General features: G+C 55.7%; 1 protein-coding gene and 1 long non-coding RNA gene across 2 annotated transcripts; both read left to right on the forward strand.

Moving 5' to 3' along the window:
- Positions 1 to 35: 35 nt before the first annotated feature.
- Positions 36 to 23,415, forward strand: FLOT2 (flotillin 2). The gene is made up of 11 exons (XM_084273286.1): positions 36 to 96; positions 10,695 to 10,776; positions 15,299 to 15,389; positions 20,388 to 20,511; positions 20,906 to 21,024; positions 21,439 to 21,552; positions 21,645 to 21,764; positions 22,158 to 22,372; positions 22,571 to 22,754; positions 22,895 to 23,044; positions 23,225 to 23,415. Exons 1-11 carry the CDS (start codon positions 48 to 50, stop codon positions 23,261 to 23,263), a joined length of 1,287 nt encoding a protein of 428 aa, XP_084129412.1. The 5' UTR covers positions 36 to 47; the 3' UTR covers positions 23,264 to 23,415.
- On the forward strand, positions 1,430 to 3,342 carry LOC311199154. Its single transcript, XR_014617731.1, has 3 exons — positions 1,430 to 1,443; positions 2,949 to 3,030; positions 3,288 to 3,342. It is a non-coding gene; the product is annotated as an uncharacterized lncRNA (long non-coding RNA).

Here is a 23,415-nt window from a genome sequence, read left to right on the forward strand (position 1 = left end):
TGTGGCGGCGGCGCTGCGGGAGCGGCGGCGGCGGCGCTGCGGCCGCCATGGGGAACTGCCACACGGTGGGGCCCAACGAGGCGCTGGTGGTGTCAGGTACGGCCGGGGCCCCGCGGCGCCGGGCTGGGGCTGCCACCGCCGCGGCAGGGCTCGGGAGTGGGGGTCGGGCGAGGGCTGGTTTGGGGGCGGGGGGGGGGGAGCAGCCCCCGGGCGGTGTCCGGCTGCTGGGTGCGCCGGGTCGCGGGTGCCCTGGGCGGTGGGTTGGGGAGCTCCGGCTCCTGGGAGCGGCGGGCGGTGCCGCTGCCGGGCCCCGCCGCGGCTCCCGGGGGATGTCAGGCAGCGGCGCCGCCGGGTCTGGGGCGCTGCCAGCGCCCTGCGGCTCTGGGCTGCCCGGGAGCCGGCCCTGGGGAGGGGGAGAGGGGGAGCCGGGTGTGAGCATCCTTCCGGGGCGCAGCGCGGGACCGCCGGTGGGTCCCTGGGGGACCCTCCTCATCCCCCTACCTCACCCCTCCTTTCGTTACCTGCCGGGCACCGGGCGTGCGGTGCTATCGGCGGGTAAGCTGGTCGGTAGGTTGGGGCTGAAGCCCCCCCGCCTCGGCTCAGATTCAGTTGGGTGCCCCCCCGAAGCTCCGCAGGGCACAGGCCGGGCTGCGTGCGGGGCTGCATCACCGCCGGGTGTAGCAGCCGGACACTGTGCGGGTGTGTGGCGGGCTGGGGCCAGGAGTGACCTACCGACCAGGTTAGGCTCGGGTGTCGGTCGCTCCACGTGCCCTCAGCCAGGTTCCAGCCTTTCCCCCAGCACCAGACTGGTTTGTGTGGCCGGTGCTGGGACCTCACCTGGGATAAAACATCAGGGATGCGCTACACCCGCAGCTCCGCCTGTCCATGGGACTCCACACTGGCAGAGCCAGAGCCCTCGCTTCGGGCTGGGCTGTCACCAGTTCATCTCTCCTGGATAACGGGCCCGTTAGGGGAATCGCTGAGGAGATGCCAGAAGCACTTTGGGAAACTGATACGCCCTCCGCGGCGGGAGCTTCGGAGCGATCCCAACCTCACCCTCCTGCTGCCCTCAGCACCAGTATTTCTTGCAGCTTTTCCCGGTTTTCTGCACATCTCTGCAGTTCCCAGGTGGGATCTGGAGCTGCTGCTGCCCCAAGAGATCCCCATCCCGAATCAGCTCACTGAGACGCCCTGTCCGGCGGGAGGAATCGGGGTGCCGTGCACTGGGTGTGCTGGGCTCCCCTTCAGTCTCACAAGCTTGGGGTGGTCTGCTTCCCTCCAGCCCTGAAGTCCACAAAACACGGCGTGCAGGATGAGCCAGCAGAAATCCCTGCCATCTGCTCCCGTTCCAAGTGTGATGCTTTCCCACAGCCAGGAGCGGCGGGCCGAGGACTTGCCTCGATGTACAGCCTTGTCCTGGGAAAGGAGTGGAAATCCCACCAGGTTCTGTGACTTGGAATTGGGTTTGTCGCTGTCCCCAGACATGCTTTTCCCATTGTGGTCTGCAAACCTCCTGAGAGGAACCGGCTGTGAGCTTCAGGGGCAGCCCGAGGGGGTCGTGGGAGCTCTGCAGAGCCCCAAAGCCCTGCAGCTCCTCCCTGCCTATGTGCAGGGTGCCAGGGTGTAACTACAAGCACTTGTAGTTCCAGGAACTTAAACCACGTGTCTGCAGGGAAAAGCAGGGAGGGATCTCAGGGCTCAGCATTCCTTTGGTGATACTAGGTTGGATTTGGGGAGAGGGGAAAGGGGAGAATAAACCAACAGTAAATAACACTAAAAGTGGCCTTTTGGCTCGCAGTCCCAAATTGTCATATGATTATTGGGGGGGAGGGGGGGAAGGCATCTCCCAGGCATGAAGCTTCCCAGGAAGTTTACTTTATAGTAAATTTAGCCCGTGCCTCTTGAAGTTGAGTCACGTGCCTGCCCTGGTGTGTGGACTTTCATCTGGGGAGCGCTGGTCTTTCTTTTCACGTTCTTGTGAGACACTTGAGTCCCTCCGCTGCGCAGGGAGCAGCGGGGCTGTGCCCTGGGAAAGTCTGTGTGTGCAGGAGCTTGGCAGCCTTATTTGGGAAGCTGCTTCCCAGGCACAGGTCAGCGTTGCCCTTGGCACTCCCATCCTTCCCCTGGTGAGCAACACTGATCTCCTTCTAAGAAATCACGTGGGGTTAGCCAATCCATCTGGGAACCGTGGTGCCTGGGCTCTGTAAGGATGCTCCACGTGTGGAGGTGATGGTGGTATCTCTGGGATGCAGGTCCAACTTTGCTGGAGGTGCTGGGAGCATCCTGGTGAGGTTTGGGGCAAGCTCTAAGGAGGTTTTGGCAGGTACCTGGCCCAGCACCGAGTCCTCACCAAGCACAGCTGGAGCCAGTCGAGTTTTGAGGGTCACCCAAAGTACCCCATACCCAAAGTACCCCATACCCAAATATTCCCACCAGCTGAACAGGTCGTCTTGGATGTGTAATGCCAGGTTTGGGCTTGCAGCCCAGTTGGGTGCTGCTTCCATGGCTGAGGATGGATCTGCTAGTTTGGAAACCCCAGGCTGTAATGTTTCTGCAGGGTCTCACAATTAAGAGGTTTAATTACAGTGACTGTAAGGAAACAGCATTGGCTGAATCTCTGCACTTGGGGCATTTTTCTTCTGGTTGCTGAGGGCTGCAGGGTGGCACCAGCAATGGTCTAGTGGCTTTGAGGTGAGATACACAGGATCACAGGCTGGTTTGGGTTGGAAGGGACCTCAAAGATTATCCAGTTCCAGCCCCCTGCCATGGGCAGGGACACCCTCACTAGCTCAGGGTGCCCAAAGCACCATCCAGCCTGGCTTTGAACCCTCCCCAGGGATCCAGGGGCTCCCAGAGCCTCTCTAGGCAGCCTGTGCTAGGGCCTCCCCACCCTCAGAGTGAAGAATTCCTTCCCACCATCTGACCAAATCCTGCCCTCTTTCCATCAGAAGCCATTCCAGGTGTGCTATCCCTGCACTCCCCGGTGACCAGCCCCTCTCCTGCTTTCCCATAGGACCCCTTTAAGTACAGGTACACTGCAATGAGCTCTCCTGGGACCCTCCTCTTCTCCAGGCTGAACCAACCCAACTCTCAGCCTGTCTCCAGAGCAGAGGTGCTCCAGCCCCCTCATCATCTTCATGGCCTCCTCTGGACTCGTGATGGGAGGCTGGGCACAGCCCTGTGCATCTGGGTCAGCACAAAGTGCCATTTCAGCAAGTTTGGGGTGTGGAAGGAGAAGCTGTGGAGAGGAGCTGTGACTCAGCCAGCTTGGCTTTGTTTCCTAGCAGAGTATCCACACCAACACCGTGCTCATAAAGAGAGAGAGAAGGAAACAATTGAGTTTTTTTGCCGAGCTGGAGCCCTGCCCAGTGACTCTGAGGTCCCTCTCAGGTGAGTTTGCTCCCCAGGGTGTGTGGAGAAGCTGTGGCTACTGCACACTTTGCCTTTCCAAAGGCACATTGAGCTCAGGATTTCTCCAAAGTCAGCTTGAGGAAACAAGGTCCAGCCCAGGTTCTCAAATTTTTCATGCAGTGCCCTTTGGGGCTCCTCTATCTCTGTCAGAGCAAAAGAAGCACTGATGATGAATTCCAGTTTTATGTAAACATTTCCTGTTGCACCCCAGCGACTGGGGAAGGGATGGGAGAGTAATTAACCCTTCCAGAGCTGTGCTGAGCTCTCACATCCTGTCCTGCATCCTCCTCCTTCCTGCAAGAGGAACGGGTTGTGGTTTTGAGCTGGTGTGTGCTGCTTTTATGGTTTGAAAGCCTGAAGTCAAGGCTTCTTGAGGCTCTGCAGGGCCGTTCTGCGAGAGGCCGACAGCTCACAGAGGAGCTGTTTTCTCAGATGCTATAAAATGAATACAAAACTGCCTGGAAACCCATTGCTGTGGAGCTTGACAGAGGCTCTCTGTTCAGCTGCAAGGATTTATCAAGGAATTTCCTTGTGGCTTGGATAATGGACTTGAGAATGTGCTTATTGAATCAGCAGCCAGCACTGAGCCGGGAACGGCGTCGAGAGCTTTGAGGAGCTGGAGTAGAATGAAAACGGACTTGACAGACAGACCAAATGGTCTGAAAGAAATCTGATGGGGCTCAATAAGGGGGAACACAGAGCTCAGAGAGCAATCAGCTGTGTGAACATGAAATGGGAGGAGACGGACCAGGCCGTGCCCAGCAGAGAGCCGTGGGGAGCAGCAAGAGCCACCCGATGCTCGTGGTGGGGCCGATGGCATCGGGGTTGTCCCTCGGCTTCCTGCTGCAGGCATATGTCAGCTGGCTAGTTGTGAGCAGTCCTTCAGCCTCTGGAGCAAGAGGAGTTTGTGGAAGGAGTGAGCACCTTCACGTGGGGAGGTTCTGCCCTTGTCTGGACTTGTGCTTTCAGAGCCGGAGTTCAGAACGGTTCCCCAGTGCTGAGGGGGAGAACTCAACCCCTCACACCTATGGCACTGACTGTCACCTGCCAGGTTTAGCTGAGGGGAGTTGGGTCCTTCATTTTGGCTAGCCAAAACTCCCTCACCATGGCTGGTTTCATGCCACTTGGGGTGCTTGGTGGTCGCTCTGGACAGGCTGGAGAGCTGGGCAGTAAGAAACTGGATGAAGTTCAACAAAAGCAAGTGGAGAGTCTGGCACCTGGGAAGGAACAACTGTTTGTATCAGTACAGGCTGGGGGATGGCCTGCTGGAGAAGAGCTCAGTGGAGAAGGACCTGGGGGTCCTGGTTGATGACAGGGTGGCCATGAGCCAGCAGTGTTCCCTGGGGGCTGAGAGACAATGGGATCCTGGGGGGCATCCGGAGGATGCCAGCAGGTCACAGGAGGGGATCCTCCCCCTCTGCTCTGGTCAGGCCCCCCTGGAGTGTTGTGTCCAGTTGTGGGCTCCTTGGTATAAAAAGGACAGGGATCTCCTGGACAGAGTCCAGAGAAGGGCTACGAAGATGATTAAGGGCCTGGAGCATCTCCCATGTGAGGAAAGGCTGAGTAAGTTGGGACTGTTCAGCCTTGAGAAGAGAAGACTAAAGGGGGACCTAATGTTTATAGTTATCTGAAGCAGGGGATGCAGGGGAAACCAGCCAGCCCCTTTTCAGTGTCTGTGGGGCCAGGACAAGGGGCAATGGCTGCAAGTTGGAGCGCAGGAAGTTCCACACCAACATGGGGAAGAACTTTTCCCCAGTGAGGGTGCCAGAGCCCTGGGACAGGCTGCCCAGGGAGGTGGTGGAGTCTCCTTCTCTGGAGATATTCAAGACCCATCTGGATGCCTATCTGAGTGAGATGTCCTAGGGAGCTGCTTTGGCAGGGGGGTTGGACCCGATGATCTCTTGAGGTCCCTTCCAGCCCCTGCAGTTCTGTGATTCTCTGATTCTCCAGAGTGCAGCTTCACAGGTTGTCTCGTGTCTGCAGCGTGAGGCTGCTGGTGCTCGGTACAGCCGCTCTCCCCTTGCACAGCAGGCGATTTATCCAGCTCCTCTGTGGTGGTTCCTTCTCAGGAGGTAGGTCTTCAGCTTTTTGCAGATGGTGCTGCTCAACATCCCCCTTGTCAGGTGCTTTTTTTGGTCCCCAGGACTTGCAAGTTACTCTTCAGTGAACACAGCAAGTGGAGGGGGTGGGTGGATGGGCAGAGTGGCCTCAGGGCTTTCCTTTGGGTTTCCAACAGGAATTCTGGCCTGTTAACCTCTGTAGTTTTGTTGTGTAACTTCAGTTTGTCTTCTGGCTTCTGTTTACAAAGGTAAATTAAGCTGAGGCGTGGTTTTAAACTCTTTTATACTCAGCTTAAAACAAGTCCCTTTGATTCCATCGAAGCCAGCACAGTCTGCTTTCATCTGCTGCAGTGGCCATCCAAGGATTTTATGGATTCAACTCAGAACCCTGTGTCACTTGGAATTAATTTTTGTTGACCTCGCTCCGTTTCTGTGTGTGGACAGAGCCTGATTTATATGCACAGCAGGGCCTGAGGGCCAGACACTGGTTTTAGCCTCAACCCTGCTTTATTACATGATTTTCCTTATGGATTCCTTTGCCCCTGCTCCCCAGGCCCTTCCCTCCCCAGGTCTTTTCTCTAATAAACCCAGCTCCTCTCTGCCCGGACCGAGCTGTTTGTTCCCAGCTTGGGCAGTGGATCCTCCCAGGGAAGCAGGGTTGGATTTGTCCTGCACCAAGGCAAGAAGATGGCATCTCTCTGCACAGGTGGAGGCAGGGGTGTCTGCTGGCTTCTTGCCTTCAGGGGTCTCCAGGCAGGGACGTAGTTACACGTTATCGTCACAGCCTGTTTACCACAACCTGGTTTCTGAAGGCTCAACGCTTCCTGCCACCATACAAGGTCATCTCCTCAAATTACCTCGGGAGAGCAACCAACACCCAGCTTGTTCACAACCTCAAGTTGTCCCAGTTTAGGTATTTTGAGCCCCGTATCATAGAATCCCAGACTGGTCTGGGTTGGAAGGGACCCTAAGGGTCACACAGCTCCAACCCCCCTGCCACAGGCAGGGACACCAACCTCCAGGCCTGGAGCTACACAAGGTTGCCCAGGGCCCCAGCCAACCTGGCCTTGAACACCCCCAGGGATGGGGCACCCACCACCTCTCTGGGCAGCCTGTTCCAGCCCCTCACCACTCTCTCTGTAAAAAACTTCCCCCTAATATCTAATTTAAACCTTCCTTCCTTTAGCTTTAATCCATCCCCCTTGTCCTGCCATTGTCTACTCTTTTAAAGAGCTGATTCCCCTCCTGTTCCTCTGCTCCCTTCAGGGACTGGAAGGTGCAATGAGGTGCCCCTGCAGCCTTCTCTTCTCCTGGCTGAACCAGCTCAGCTCCCTCAGCCTGTCCTCGTAAGGGAGCTGCTCCAGCCCTCTGATCATCTCTGTTCCACATCTTTCTTGTATTGCAGGCCCCAGATCTGGGAGCAGGACTCCAGCTGGGGCCTCAGGAGGGCAGGGAGAGTATCTCCATCCCTGTGTGCTGTCCATCGCAGCAGCGGCGGCTTCCTGCATCTGCCACGAGCTCCACTTACCTCCAAACTCCCAAGCAGTTCATCTCAGCTCCTATTATAAACAAACCAACCCGAACAAAACCAGACAAAGTGCTTTCTCCTGCCTCTGGGAGTTCTTCCTTAAACTTGGACCCCTTTTGCTTGGGAAGGGGCCAAGCAGGATGGCAGCTTCCCGGCTCTGAGAAGGACTTGGGGATTGTGGTGGATGAGAAGCTTGACATGAGCCAGCAGTGGCTCTTGCAGCTCGTAGGGCCAGTGGTATCCTGGGCTCCATCAGGAGAGGAGTGGCCAGCAGGGACGGGGAGGGGATTGTCCCTCTCTACTCTGCCCTCGTGAGGCCCCATCTGGAGTGCTGTGTCCAGATCTGGGGCCCCCAATACAAGAAGGATGTGGAACTGTTGGAGAGGGTTCAGAGGAGCCACAAGGATGATTAGAGGGCTGGAGCACCTGCCCTACAAAGAGAGGCTGAGGGAACTGGGCTTGTTCAGCCTGGAGAAGAGAAGGCTGCGGGGGGACCTCATTGCAGCCTTCCAGTCCCTGAAGGGAGCTTATAAGCAGGAGGGGATTCGACTTTTTAAGAGCAGATAATGGCAGGACAGGAATGGACTAAAGCTAAAGGAAGGAAGGTTTAGATTAGATATTAGGGGGAAGTTTTTTACAGAAAGAGTGGTGAGGGGCTGGAACAGGCTGCCCAGAGAGGTAGTGGATTCCCCATCCCTGGGGGTGTTCAAGGCCAGGTTGGATGGGGCCCTGGGCAGCCTTGTGTAGCTCCAGGCCTGGAGGTTGGTGTCCCTGCCTGTGGCAGGGGGGTTGGAGCTCTATGATCCTTGGGGTCCCTTCCAACCCAGACCAGTCTGTGATTCCATGATTCTATGAATCCTCTGTGGCGTGTCTGCCTGCCACACGCTGCCCCCGAAGAGGCAGGGTGGATGCTTGGGGAAGCGATGGCTGCTGGAACAGTGGGTGTATTATAGCAGGGAAAGGCAATTCCTCTGCCAGATCTTGTGCAAGAGGGCTGGTTCTTTACCCTTGCAAAGGGGTTTTTGCTTTGTTGGTTCCTCTTTTTTTCTTTCTTCCCACTTGCTCTGCGAGACTTGGGGAAAAGAGGCTGTGGGACTGCAGCCTCCATGAGCCTTGAGCTCATCTGACTCACGTTCCCAGGACAGAGCTCTGCTGTGCTCAGACACCCAGGTGCATGAAAGCACCCAGCTGGCAGCCCACTCCTGTTGAACCTGGTAAGTTTTCCCTGAGGTTGTTTTTATTTGGTTTTTTAGGGGTTTTTTCTTCATGCTTCAACCACTTCTTGACATATAATCTACCTTAGGAATCCGTGGCGGGCAGCGACGCTGGGAAGCAAGCGTGGGTACAATGCCAGATAAGTGTTTCCTTATGTTTCCTGCAGAGGAAAAGACACATCTGTATGGAGAAGTGCAGCCTTGTCCCAGTGGTGGGTGTAAGGTGCAGAGTTTTCTCCCTACGTTATTATGAAGCGATTACCAGAGGTTTGCTAGAGAAGTTTAAGACCCCGTAGACCCTGTGAAATAGAAAACCTTTCCCTGCAGAGGTATTTTTCCCAGCTGCCAGGAACACCTCCCTTCCTGTTCCTGGAAAACAAATGCCTGGTGAAAAGGCTGAGTGAACCGAGCTCGTGTCCTCCAAGAAATGTTAAAAGGCTGTGAGGTGCCATCCCACCCTGGCTCCTCACCTGGATGAAGGTCTTCCAGCCGTGGGAAGAAGCCGTCCAGAGGCCATCTCAGAGGTGACAGGAGATTATTCCTCTGGTCTGTGGAGCACAAGAGACCTGGAGAAGCCTGCACATGGGTCTCTATATTTACTGCAGCCAGAGGGTGAAGAGCTGCAGATGGGGAATGATCCTAAAGGCTGAGTGAGCTGGGGCTGTTTGGCCTTGAGAAAAAGAGACTGAGAGGGGATCTGATCTATGGTTATCAATATCTGAAGGGTGGGACACAGGGGGAAATGGGCAGCCTCTTCTCAGTGTCTGTGGGGACAGGACAAGGGGCGATGGCTTCAAGTTGGAGCACAGGGAGTTCAGCATCAATATGTGGAGGAACTTCTTCCTGGTGAGGGTGACAGAGCCCTGGGACAGGCTGCCCATGGGGGGTGGAGTCTCCTTCTCTGGAGATGTTCCAGCCCCGTCTGGACACCTCCCTGTATGACCTGTCCTGGGGACCCTGCTTTGGCAGGGGGGTTGGACTCAATGAGCTCTGGAGGGCTCTTCCAACCCCTACAATTCTGTGAGTCTGTGATCCAATGGTTTCTCAACCATCACTTGGAAGCTGGTGGAACAGGTGGTACCTTTCAGTGATAGCCGAGGACAGGCAAGCACTTGAGGAAGAGGAGGATGGGGAGGAAGGAGTCCTCTCCCGTGGCCTGGAGGGCCCTGTTGGCTCACCAGCCTGGATGTGTGCTGCCTCCTTTTGACTTATTGCAATGAACTTAACATCTCCCTCGAAAGGGCTGTCTCCTGTGGCTGCTGCCAGGTTCAGGGTTCTCCCTTCCACAATGCAAAGCTATTTCCCTGCCTGCTTGCTCTTCCCCTGGCTCTGCCTTCCCTGCATAGATAGATCCAGCAGGGATGCAGCTCCCTGCTGCTCTGTTGGAACAGCAGGTGCCTTGCTGAGGCCCTTGGGTGCCACGTGTGGTTATGGATAACAGGCTGGGGAGGGATCGCTGCCCTGATCCACCTGCGACACGACAGCTCTCAGCCCTGGTCCAAGCCCTCACCAGGCACAATGCCCAGGGCTGGTCACAGGCTGGATGTCCCCTTGGAAGGCAGCAGGAGTCTTATTCCTTGAACCAAAAACTCTGACAATCCAAACAGCGTCTCCTTGGCTTCACTGGGGTCAAACCTTAACTGTGCCAGAGGACTTTTGGAGGCTGCCTGAACTCTGGGTGTAGCCAGCTCTGAGATGGACCATCAAAGCCTTGGGAACTGCAGTAGTCCCACGAGCCAGAACTAGGAGAGATGGTTTTTGGGGAGCTCAGGGGTTCTTCCCTCCTCCAATGCTGATCAGTTAGATGTTTGGTGGGCTTAAGGGTGGTTTGCAGTGTGGGTGAGGGAAAGGAGATGGGTTTCTTATTGTGGCTTTCTGTGCCAGCGTTGGTGCATCGTGGTTAAGGGCACTGAAGCGTGTGCTTGGGAGGATTCTGGTTGCCTAAAGTGCTTAACAGAAGTGAAATAAACCCCTGGTGTGAAGTAGGGTCAGTGTCTGTGTGTTACTGCTCGTCGTGCTGAATTGTCACAAAGACTTTTTTTAATTTTATAAGAGAATTTTTAAATAATTGTAATAAAAGTTTGCCTTTGGGAAGCTGCCTGTGGAGGTGAGTGTTGGGCTCCTCGGGTGCCTGGCTGAGGTACAGCCAGCTGAAGGGTGTTCCAGGGCTGCTCTGGACCATGGAAAGAGTTTTCTGCCCTTGTTATTTATTGGTCACTGTGTTTGGGCTTGAATTCTTCTGGGTCACATTGCAGAACTTGGCTTGGTAGCCCTGACCACTGCAACCCAGCCAAGCTGAGGTGTTTCCCCAGCTCTAAGGGGCAGGGGGATCCAATGACAACCCCCAAGGAACTGTTCACGCAGCACCCAGGGGCTGGACAGGCTCGTTGTGAAGTTGTTCTGCTCCTGACATAGTCTTGGCTGAGGAAAGACGTGTGTATCTCTAATCCCTGTGTCTCTCTGCTTTGTGCTGTGCTGCAGGGGGCTGCTGTGGCTCTGATGTGAAGCAGTATGTGTACGGAGGCTGGGCCTGGGCTTGGTGGTGCATCACCGACACCCAAAGGTAAGGAGACCCCTCCCAGTATGTGTGGGTTTGGAGTAGGAGTTGTGCAAAACCTTCTCAGTGGGGCTGTCAGCAGTATCTTTAGGAATGTGGGACTGGGAGCTGCATGTGAAATCATGGATGAGCACCAGCCCGGCACGCTGCCTTTGGCTGTGGGCAGCTCCTGGGCCAAGGAAGGAAGGCAGGCAGGCTGGCTGCCTTCATACAGTGCCATAAGGAGATGGATGGAGCAGCCTAGGCAGGCAGGCAGGCAGGCTGCCTTCATACAGCACTGTAAGGAGACAGATGGAGCAGTGCATGCCCGTGTCATGCCTCGAAGCACAAGGGATGTAACATTGCTCACAACTCCACAGCTTCTGGCCATCCTCTGCTGTGAGTGAGGGTGAGGGCTGAGGTTGTCCAGGGCTCTGCAGGACATAACCATGTCATCTCAGCAAATAAAGGGGTGCAAAATACAACCCAGAGGACTTCTGGGTCCTGGGGCAGACACAGAGCATGGGGACACTTGTGTATCACAGTTGAAAAGACCAAAAAGAAAAGAAATCCCAGGCTTTCAGCCAAAGTACTGGTGAAATGGCCTCTCTGTGTCCCCCACTTCTCCAGCCTGAGGCAGTCAGATTGTTTCTTTTTTTCCTTTTTAGTCCTTTACCTGAACCCCCCCAAGCTGAGAGTGCCGTAGCCTGGCTCACCAGCTGCACAGGGCAGCCCCACTCTCCCTTCACAGTGCTCTGCAGCAGCAGCCCCGAGGCTCTCACAGAGGTGATGGGCAGCGGGGCCGCCAGGCTGGCTCATCCATGAGTTTGCAAGAGGAGCCAAGTTCTGCCCAGGGTGGCCCAAACTCTCCTCCAGTAACAGAGATTTGCAGCCAGGGTCTCCTCCTGCTCCTCAAGTCTCTTTCTAAAGATGTGCTGACTGCTGTCACCGGGAGCAGAGTGTGTTCCTGTTTAAAACCAGTGGGGGTTCTCTCTCCCTCCCATTCCTCAGTCCTGGATTTTGCTTGCTGCTTCTTCCCATGCTGGTCTCTGAGCTAACATAGTGCTGCTGTCCTGCTAACGTAGCTCTTCGACTGTAGGACCTGTGGGAATGTTGCTGTCTCCTAACACCTCCCTTGTGCCTCCCCGAAGCAGGTTCCCTCCGTCTGTGTAAAACCAATAATAGGGAGAAAGGATAAAGATGTGACTTTTGGGGTTTTGTGCTCGGTACAAGCTGGGGGGTCGTTGTTAACCCTCACTGCCTGATCTTGCCACCTCTTTTCCCTGTTCACGGGTTGCCTCCAGCTGCCAAAGTGAGCACATCACATCCCCTGCCATGCTGCTGCTCACAGGGAGGGCATGGGCAGCTTGGTTGGGAAGGGGGGTCCTGGCTGCTGCTGGAGCTGCCTCTCCCAGGTGGGTGGTACCCAGGATTGCTACAAGAGCCCACTGTGGCCCTCTGCCTGCATGAAGAGGTCTCAGCTAACACCTGCTGCTTTAGCCCCGAGCTCTCCAGCGATGCTCGTATGAGGTGGGAGGGGAAGGAAAAGACCCAGCTGTTGGGCTCAGTGCTTTAGGAACTGGGTTTGATCCACACCAGCTTCATTCCCGAATTTCCCTGAGGCATCTCACCGGGAGGAGCGTTGATTTGAACAAACTGTCTCTGCTCCTCTTGCTGCTCCAGAAGCCTGGAGAAGAGCACAGGGACCTCGACCTGCTGTGTGCAGGGGGTGGATGATGTGTTTGGGAGGGTGATCTGCCAAGTTAGGCACAGGCTGGGGTCAGGGGCTGCGTGCCAGGAACGAGCTGTTCTGTGATACAGGTCCAAACATGTAGTTTACTTTAAAGTCTGTACCCCCAGTTCATGCTGTGGGTTACAGGGCTTCATTCTCCTGAGAGCAGAGCTTTAACCAAATGTCATCAGCCATGCCAGGGATGGAGCCTGCTGCATTAATGTGAAGAGCCAGGCAGATTTCCTCCTCTGAAATTAGGACATCTTTTCTGGAACTGCCAGCACTGAAAGCAAGAGCAGCAGCAGCAGCAATTGTGTTGCTGGCAGCGGCATCCTGCCAGGTAGCACTGACCTGGGAACAAAAGGAACAGTCAGAGCTGGCAGAATGCTGGGCTTCCATCCTGCAGCAGGACTGGGGAGGCTGGGGGGGGCAGGGAAAGAAGGAAGAAAAAAAAATCCTATGCCTGTTTAAGGGTCAGAAATAAAAGCAGAGGGAGAGGAGCTACATGCCTCTGGAAGAACCAAATGGAATTATTACTCAGCTGCTCAGGGCAGCACGTGGCAGCATCAATGCCTGAACCAGGGGTGGGGAGCCAGGGCCCTGGCACTTTTGGGTTTTTCTGTCCCCTCTTAAATGTTGGCACAGAAGCATCTGAATTAGGATAAAAGTGAATTTTCAGAGTGTGAAGACTACTCCAACAGAGAATTCCACCTGAGTCCGGATGGGATACATGGTCCAGTTCCATCTGCAGTGACTCTGGGGATGCAGAGTAGAGAGGACCCCCACACCATCAGACCTCGTTAAAAGGAGCAGGTGGATGCTGTAGATGAGGGAAGCTGCTCGGTCCCAGCTGGAAAACAGGCAGGGGGAGAAAGGCAAACTGAACAGGGAAAAGCCAAAACCCAAAAGCCTCGTCTGTCCTTTGCAATGAGTGTCTTACTCTCTGATAACTGCTTTGTATATTTGCTGTCCTACCCTTATTCCTTGCTGCTCAGACTGTCTTTGGAGGTTATGACCATCCTCTGTCGCTGTGAGAATATTGAGACGTCGGAGGGGGTCCCACTGTACGTAACAGGGGTTGCACAGGTAATAACCCACCAGCTTCCTAACATCGTGTCTGACTGTGTGTCCCTCTGTTTTGAGCAGCAGCAGCAGCAACAGCAGCAGGATAACGTGGAAACTGATGGCTTTCTGATGGGACAGTTGAAATCTCAATCCCTCCTCTCCTTCCCCTTCCCTGGCGCTTGCCCTGGGCCGCACTCCCCAGTGTGTGGGTAACGCAGACAGACACAGACTGGGCAAATTCCAAATTCAGGTTGCTGGACTGGCTCCTTCTGATAACGCTGTGGGCATCTTCTCTGGCTTGTCACCCTTCCCTCAGCCGCACCGTTCCCGGAGAGCAGAAGGGCATCACTTTTACATGGAGCCACGGCCGGGGCTGGGCTCTGCATGGCTTTGGGGAAGGCAGGTTTCTTGCAGTTCCAAAAGGAAACTGCAGCGCTACCTGGCTCTGCAGCTTTGGATATGGATTTCCAACATGGACTGGTGCCTGTTTTGGATGTTGTCACGTTTAAAAGTACAGTGTAGAGATGTTGGATGAGGCGCAACGTGCAGGGCTGGCACGCAGGCGGTTGTGAGCTGGTGTCCTGGTAATTACCAAACATCCCTGGGACTTGCTGGCTAAGAAGCAGCTCTGAAATGGAATCCAAAGTATGGATCAGGTCTTCAGAAGGTCAAAGTCCCACTCCAGCCGATTAAAGCTTGTGAACACAGCAACAAAACGCCCACGTGTGTCCTGGACAGTAGGATCTGTTTTATCAGCTCCCATTTGTGTGCCAGTTTAATTAGGACAGTGGCCAAGGCAGGCATGAACTTGGAGAGATACATTTCAGCCCAATCCTGGAGCGGCTCGGCTCGCACGCGACAGCCCAGCACGGCCCCTTCATGGTTCAGATGTTTGACCTGATGTTTGCCAACAAGAGCCCTCGGCCCTGTGGCTCCCTGTCCTGACTCCCACCCCCTTCCCAGCTTGTTAGGGCTGACACAAGAGCTGGGCTTTGCTTTCTGAGGGAAAACCTGCCACAGCCAAGTGTGTCTGTGTCTTTTGTTTGACCAAGGACTGCCAGGTCTGGGCAAAGTATCTCAGAGCCTTCCTTGGGCGACCGAGAGCTGCAGGATCTGTTCCTGGGTGCCTGATATTCTTCAGGCACGTGGTCCTAAGGAGCTGGAGACACTCCCATCTGCCTTTGGGTCATGGGACACAGGGAAAATAGGAGAGCTGAACCAGATCGGAGGGTAGGGCTGTGTTAATGCTAACCCAACGATGGCAAAGGCAGGGCTGCGGTGTCAGCACCGAAGCTCCCACAGGGACAGCAAGCCTGGGGTGACTGGGAGCATCCCAGCTCCATGCTGTGCTTTTAAACCAGTGACACCAGTCAGGGGGAGCCGGCGCTGCTGGCAGCGAGCCTCTGACGGAAGCCCCTTGGGGCTCCCAGCGCTGCCAGCCCCTGGCCACTTCACTTTGCAGACCCAAAAGGGTCGCACTCCCCTTTTCCAGTCCGGATCCCAGCCTTTCTCCGCTGATCAATCACCTTGAAGCATTATCAGAAAAATCTGGTCCTTGCCCAAAGCAACTTGTCTGTCTCCAGGCCCGGGCCTAGTCCCTCGCCTGCGGCCTACGTCTGTCTTGCGTTCCCTGTGACGAGTGCGGCGGGTAGCCCAGGGCAGGGGATGCAGTAGCCCAGGGCAGGGGATGCAGGGGGAAGAGCTGAGCCTGTGTTACCTGGAAACGTGCAAATATTTTACGTTTTTTGGCAGGATTTCCCTAGAGATAATGACGTTACAGCCCAGGTGTGAGGACGTAGAGACGGCGGAGGGGGTAGCTTTAACTGTCACAGGTGTGGCACAGGTACAGTAACTCCAAAACATCATTTCAGGAATGCATGTCTCTAACTTCATGTCTGGTTTTCTCCCCCCCCCCTCCCTTAAGAGGTTACTGTTGGCCAGGAACAGAAGCCACTTCCTCTGAAATGGATTCTCTTACAAAAACCGCGCTGTCCCCCTTCCTTGGAACACAACTACAGCACGTCCTGGGTTGTGACCGGTGTTGTGACCTTCCCTCCTCTCCCCAGAATCACTCCTCTCTCTTTTTTGTTTCTGGTGACTCGTTTGTCCACGTGGCAAATGAGGGGTGTTGTGTGTGGTGGGGGAGTGACTTGATGTGTTTGTGAAACGCTGACATACTGTGGTGCCCTTGGAGCTGTGTGGGACCCTGCAGGCCTGAACCCTTGGCTCCTGAGATGGCAGCAAGCCTTATGTTCCTTTGTGGTGGTGTTATTATATTTATTTGGATCTTGTAATTCTTAGGGCTACGAAGAAAGCCTGGAGCATCTCCCCTATGAGGAAAGGCTGAGTGAGCTGGGGCTGTTCAGGCTTGAGAAAAGAAGGCTAAGAGGGGATCTGATCCATGTTTATCAATATCTGAAGTGTGGGACACAAGGGGAACATGGCCAGCCTCTTCTCAATGTCTGTGGGGACAGGACAAGGGGCAATGGCCTCAAGTTGGAGCACAGGAAGTTACACATCAATATGTGGAAGAACTTCTTCCCGCTGAGGGTGAGGGAGCCCTGGGACAGGCCCCCCAGGGGGTGTGGAGTCTCCAACTCTGGAGATATTCCAGCCCCGTCTGGATGCCGACCTGTTTGACCTGTCCTGGGGACCCTGCTTTGGCAGGGGGGTTGGACTTGATGATCTCTGGAGGTCCCTTCCAACCACTACAGTTCTGTGAGTCTGTGATTCATGTTGAGTTAAAGCTTAAAGAAAGAACCTGCTCCTTCTAGACACTGAAATCCCTGTGGGAAATTTCTGGGTTTAATTGAATTTTGATTTTTATGGAGCCTTTTCCGTACGTTGAAACCAGCCCCTGCTGCTGAAACTGCCTTTCTTAGACTCTGAAGTCTGATGCCCTCAGACAGAGCTTGTCCTTGGGACCAAGTCCTGCCTTGGGGAGGATGCTGGGAGGAAGATGGTGTTGGCTTTCACCAGGATTTGATTCCCCGAATAGGCAGCCAGCTACTCGGATCTGCTAATTACCCCTGACAGCTCAGTTCTGCGTGTACAAACCTGAGACAGCTGTTCTGGCTTCACCCAAAGCTGGGGTCACTGAGTGTCCCGAGGCACAGCCAGCTCTGTTGTTGCCAGAGAGGCCACTGCTGCCTTCCCTGGGGCGAGGAGGGGACCTGCTGTATGACACAGCGATGCGACCCAAACCCCCCCACCCCATGTAGCTCCCCCCAGGGAAGGGCACAGCGGCTGCTGCAGCCCTTTCTGACACCAAGTGCCTGACAGATTCCCCCCGACAGCGCTTTCCAGGGTGGCAGATTCCTCCTGGGATTGGCTGTGAGCAGAGCTGTGTGTATCCCAGGGTGCGAGTTCAGCCCCGAGCTGTCTCTGGACTGTCATGCAGGGCAGAAGGGCTGGGCACAGCTATGACTCAACATTAGATACTGTGTGGTGGCTACGTGCAGGAGCAGCAGCACATGAGCCAGCTTCTCAGGCTCGCCCTTGCTGTGACCCAGCATCCTTGGCTTCAGTTCTTCAGTTCTTCACACCCCTTTAGCTGCTAATGTGTCACGTAACCGCAGCGGGCGTTGGGCAGTTGGCAAAATCCAAGGACCCACATCTCCCTTCACGTGTTTCCTGAGCCCCACAGGCTTTTCCTTCTGGGGTTGAAAGATGTATTTCTGCAACACCAGTGCTCTTTGGCTGGCCTAGTTTTGGGATAGCTGCAGAAAGGGCTTGGCTGGGTGGCATGTCCTAGCAGAACGCTGCATCACCGGGCACCCTGATTTTGAAATGCAGCTCCTGATCCACCCCATCAGTGCTCTTCTCACCTCATGTGTATCTGCCACCCATTCATTTTAAAGGTTTACAGCTGCAAGCTCCAAGGAATCACCATGCAGAGACCAGACTTGAGGCAGCCAAGGACTTGCATGGCTGAGGCCACCTTAATTTTGCAGAAGTATTTCGGAGACAAATGTTTTTCTTTAAAGGGCTTGTGCAGAAAAGGGAAAAGACCCCAACAAATTAGTTCTGGAGATGCAGCTTTTAAAGTGTTTGCTGTAATACTAGAAGTGCTTAGCGTGTGTAAGGATGCTGCCCTTGTTTTTTGAAGAGATGTGTTGAGTACTCACCAGTAGCCTCCTTTCCTGGGAGCTTGGGATGCTGCTGCCTCAGGCCTTGCTGAGCTCTGTATCCTTCCATACCGTTTCTCAGAGCCTCTGGCTAATGGGATAGGCTCTGCTCACCCCCTCACTGTGATTGCAGCTGGCCGGAGCTGGGTGCGGCAGCATCGCTCCCCCAGATGGGCTTGTTTTGTAGAGGCTCTCTGATTCCCTGCCAGCTAAACTCTCTCTGCTGGAAATGACGTTTGAAGAAGCACCAAGAGCCCTCTCCAAAATACTGGAAACAAGCTGAGAGTTGGTTTGTTCTGTGTGATCTTTGTTTTCCAGGTTAACATCCATGTCCAGCAGATAACCAGGCTCATCCAGGCTGTCCAGGGCTCATGGGCACCAGCAGAGCCTGGATTCTTCCTCCTGTTAAATCCCATGGGAATTCTTACTGAAAATCCCACTCCATGCTCTTGACTGTCCTCTCCATAGGGAGATGGGGATTGTTGGGAGAGGTGGAATATCTGGCAGACACACAGCTTGAGTGCTGCTGGTTGGGTTTGGGAGTTGTGAAAACCTGTCTGAGCCGTAGGTGAACTTCACTTTGAGATGAGCCTTGTGCAAGGCTTTCCGTGTGCCCAGGTGCTTCCCCAGCTTTCCCAGCTGCCAGGTAGGAAGGATCAGGCTGTGGGGACAGGATGCTGTCTGGCCCTGTAAGGAGCCAGGGGAAGCAGGAGGGGATTGCCACCCTTGCCCAAAATTTAGTTTGGTATTTTGATCAGGAGACCCAGCCTGAGAAGCGAAGGTAGAAGGACATGGAGGTCCTGGAGTGCATTGAGAGAAGGGCAACCAGGCTGGGGAAGGGGCTGGAGGGCAAATCCTCTGAGGAGCAGCTGAGGGAGCTGGGGGTGTTCAGCCTGGAGAAGAGGAGGAGACCTTATCACCACCTACACTGACCTGCCAGGAGGGTGCAGAGAGGTGGGCGATGGTCTCTTCAGCCAGGGGACAGGAGATGGGACAAGGGGCAATGGGCTCGAGCTGCACCAGGGCAGGGTCAGAGCAGATGGGAGGGAAAAGTTCTTCCCTGGAAGAGTTCTGGGGCTGTGACACAGGGGCTGAGTCACCTTCCCTGGGTGTGTTTCACAGCCGGGGAGATGAGGTGCTCAGGGATGTGGTTTAGCTTAGGATGGGAACGGTTGGACTCAATGATCTTAAAGGTCTTTTCCAACCCAGTGATGCTGTGAAATGGGCTCAGCCTGGGCCAGTAGTTCTTCATGTTAGGGGCAGGGTTGTGGCAGCCAAGCCTTGGTCAGTTCACTGCATCTAATGTACTCCACCACTGTCCCCCTGGAAGGTCCCAGTTGTCCCACTGGCAGTGCCAGGGCCTGGTGCTGCTGTTGATTCTGGGGGTCGGGGGGGGTGGGATCGTTTTGGGCTTGCAGGGTATCAGACCAGGCTTTCTCAAGACATGGGTGTGTTGCTTTTGCCAGCAGTTGAACCCAGAAGTTTGTCTTGTAGGTGTCAGGGTAAGGTCTAGAGGCTGTGAACCCATCGAGAGCGTGTGGTGGGACTCTGAGGGCCCCTGTGCAGTGCCTGAAGCTTCAGAGGTCTCTGAGGCAGGACCGTGCTGGCACCACAGGGTGCCACCAGCATCTCATGGGACAGGAGGCACTGCCCAGCCCACATGTCTCCATCAGAGGGTGCTGTGGGACCCACTCAGCACCCAGAGGTCCCAGCAGAGCTGTGTGGCTCTGCTTCCTTCTCTGGTGTGGCCAGACACAGGGATGTCCCCGTGTCCAGGCTTTGCCTAAGTCCTCAGGCTGGGCCTATCCCCCAGGAGCTGACACCTTGGTGGGTTGTAGCTCCTCGTAGCTGGGTCCTGTAGAGGTCCATGAGGATACATCCCACTGCCTGATGTACCCCTCAGCAGCCCTGTGACCAGCAGGATTATTTTAGCACCCTGGTCTGTCTGACCCTGGGACACTTTTATTCCTGGCCCTGACTGTGGGAGGTGAAAGTGGTGCTGGGGGGGCTGTGTCCCACCTCTGAGGCTCGTTAGCAGCCTGACCGTGCAGAGCAGGACAGCCAGGTCCCTGCTGTTGCCCTGGGCTCACTGCACACACAGCTCCCAGCCACAAGCAGGACAAACCAGAGTGCTGTGGCCACCTCGTCTCCTCTCTCCTTGCAGGGAACACCGAACCAAGCCCCCATTCCCAAGCTGCCCCTTGGGCATGTCAGACTCTTCCTTGTTCTCTGCCTTTCCCATGTAGGGAAAATTAATTCTAGTGGAGGAGAAGGAGGAGGAGGAGGAGGAGAAAGGGAGACTTTTGGCTGGGATGGTGATGGAAAGCCCTCTCCTAGGTCTGGCATTGGTGCCGTGGCAGTTCAGGGCTCTTTGGTTGTCATCAGGTGGGACTTGTAGGCTTGGGCCCTGTCCCCACATCACCACACCAGGCTGCAGCCAGGGTTTGGAGAGGTCTCTGCCCCAGCTGCTGCCACATGTGCCTGCAGCAGGGCTCTCCCCAGCAGCAGTGAGTGGGGGCTTGCTGGCTGGGCTAGTGGCCCAGCTCAGCGTGGTGACAGCTCGGTGTGGTCCCTTGGAGTATCGGTAGCACGGGGGCCTGGCAGCCTGGTGGTGGTGGTACTGCTGCTTCTGCTGCTGCTGCTGCTGTTGGGTGCGTGTCCCTTCTGGACAGGCACCTTCAGTTCCCCCCTTTGGTTTTGTCTCCTGTCTCTAGGTGAAGATAATGACGGAGAAGGAGCTCCTGGCTGTGGCCTGTGAGCAGTTCTTGGGGAAGAACGTGCAGGATGTGAAGAACGTGGTGCTTCAGACACTGGAAGGACACCTGCGCTCCATCCTAGGTGTGGAGGGGTTCACGCTTTTGAAGGCATCTCAGGTGGCTTTCTCCCTTCTCTGCTGGCTGGTCCCAGCAGCATCGCTGCCACTGCAGCAGCCACAACGGGCACCAGCTGCAGAGGTGGCATCTTAGATTGTCCCTTCTCTGCAGCAGCTCCTGCTGCACTGCTGGGTGCTGTGATAAGCGAGTTTTCAGTGCCTGCAGTAAGAGATGGGTCCCTGTGGGCTACAGGTGTGTGGGGGGTTGGGGGGTTAGTTGTGTTCGTGCCACTGAGATGTTGGTCTGCACTGTGGGGGCTGAGCAGAGGGTGCCACCCTTGTGCCCAGGGACAAGGAGCTTGGACCTTGTGTGTTACCTGCTCCAAATAACGTGCTTCTCCTCCTGCATTCCCTCTGTAGGGACCCTGACGGTGGAGCAGATCTACCAGGACAGGGATCAGTTTGCCAAGCTGGTGAGGGAGGTGGCAGCCCCTGATGTGGGTCGCATGGGGATCGAGATCCTGAGCTTCACCATCAAGGTATGCCCAGACCCAGGGTGCTGCGCTACGGGGCAGCCAGCAGCTCAGGAGAGCCTGGAGCAGCTCCAGGAGTTTCCAGCAGAGCCTGGAGCAGCTCTGGGAGTTTGGACAGCAGCCACTGTGTGCGATACGTGTCCTGTATCCAGGCGGCTGGGTGAAGAACACCCGGTTGGCTGTCTCTGTAAACATGGCTCTGCAGAGAGCTCGCTGGTGACCGAGCCTTCAGGGTGTTGGAGGGAAGATGTCAGGACAACCCGCCTCTGCCTGTCACTTCTGGGTGGCATCAGGCTGATGTGGCTCATTCCAACCCTGTCCCAACCGCAGAAGGGGTTGCCCTGAGCTTCAGCGGGAAGGGAGCGAGACAGAGTCGGTTGTGTGAAGTGGTTGTGACTTCTCTTCCCCCCTCCTCTCCAGGATGTCTACGATAAAGTGGATTATCTGAGCTCCCTGGGTAAGACTCAGACCGCAGCTGTCCAGAGGGACGCGGACATCGGCGTGGCAGAAGCCGAGCGAGACGCTGGCATTCGGGTGAGTCCAGAGATGTGCTGGGCTTCCTCAGAGCAGCTTGTACTGCTCCAGCCACACGTCCTGGAGCTCTGCTCCCTGTTCCCTCTCTGCAGGAGGCAGAGTGCAAGAAAGAAATGCTGGATGTCAAGTTCATGGCAGATACCAAAATAGCAGATTCCAAACGGGCTTTTGAATTGCAGAAAGCTGCCTTCGCCGAGGAGGTCAACATGAAGGTGAGGTATCCCAGAGCCCACCCTGTTCCCTGGCTGGTTCCTCACAGTATTGGTACCTCTGGGACTTGCCAGCTTCCTCCTCCTCGTGGGTTAGCAGAGCTGGAGGTGGAGAACCTGGTTTTCTATGCCACAGTGTGGCTGTTTGCAAGAGTCAGGTGGGACTAGGAAGAGGTGGAAGGATGGGGAGGGTCATCCAAGCTCAACCCCGCACTGGTTGGGCTCAAATACTGTGGGAAGAGCACAAGGGAAGAACAGCCCTGAGCATAGGGACATCATCTCTGCGTGGTTTGGTCCAGAGCAGGAGCCATGTCTGGTTTCAGGGCTTGCCAGGGCTTCTTATGTCTGCTCACAGGAGATCATGGCCAAGACCCCTCTTATCTCTCCCATGAGCAGACTGCAGAGGCCCAGCTGGCCTACGAGCTCCAAAGCGCCCGGGAACAGCAGAAGATCCGTCAGGAAGAAATTGAAATCGAAGTGATCCAGCGCAAGAAGCAGATCGATGTGGAAGAGAAAGAGATCATCCGCATGGAGAAGGAGCTGATCGCCACCGTGAAGCGGCCGGCCGAGGCTGAGGCCTACCGTATCCAGCAGATCGCCGAGGGCGAGAAGTGAGTGAGCCCCTGAGCTGGACGGAGAGGGAGCAACCCTGAGCTGGGCTGGGGTGAGGTGGGAGCGAATTGGGGGTGCCGTACTGCGACCCAGCTGGCTCTCTCTGTGGGATGGGTGTGTGGCCGGTGCAGGGAGGGGAGCAGTGCTGGGTTCTGTGGGGAGCTGGGCTGCTGGAGGGCTGGGCGTTCCCTTTCCAGGGTGAAGCAAGTCCTCATCGCTCAGGCGGAGGCAGAAAAGATCCGCAGGATCGGAGAAGCGGAGGCCTTCGTGATCGAGGCCATCGGCACGGCAGAGGCCGAGGGGATGAAGCTGAAGGCTGAAGCACTCCAGCAGTATGGAGAAGCTGCCAAGCTGGCTCTCGTGCTGGATGCGCTGCCTGAGGTGAGGAGGGAGCAGTTTTTCTAAGCTCTGCATGAGTGGTGTGGGGTTGCCGGGCTGGGCCAGGGTCTCCTGGGGATACAGAGAGGTCCCACGAGCTCAGCCAGAGCTCTGCTCACCCCATCCTCCTTCTTGCCTCCCAGATCGCTGCCAAAGTGGCTGCTCCCCTCTCCAGAGTGGACGAGATCGTGATTCTCGGCGGAGAGAGCGGCAGCACAACATCGGAGGTGAACCGTCTGCTGGCCGAGATCCCCGCCTCCGTGCGTGCCATCACTGGCGTGGATCTCACAAAGGTGAGCCAGGCACCTGCAGCTGGGCAGCTCCTGCGGCTCTTGGGGCACAAGGACTTTGTCTGGAAGTTTCCAGACTCCCAAGGAGTCTGTCCTTGTCCTTGCTCAGCCGCAGAGTGCAGGCAGCTCCCTGCCTTCCCCTCCTCCAGCCCTAACAGCTTCTCTTTCCCCGTCCTGATCCAGATTCCCCTGATCCAGAAAGCCACCGGGGCCCAGGCTTGAGGCTGGCCAGCCCGAAGCTAGTGATGATCACTCCCTGTTATGCACTCAGACATCAACTGCCTTCAACACCCAGGAATTCCTTTTCTATCAAAGACAATTGGAGTTTAATTTTTAAGCTCTGGTGCCTTATTTTGTAGGGCCAGAAAGATGCA

The sequence above is a fragment of the Gallinula chloropus genome (assembly GCF_964237585.1).
Source record: "Gallinula chloropus genome assembly, chromosome: 19".
Taxonomy (NCBI): Eukaryota; Metazoa; Chordata; class Aves; order Gruiformes; family Rallidae; genus Gallinula; species Gallinula chloropus.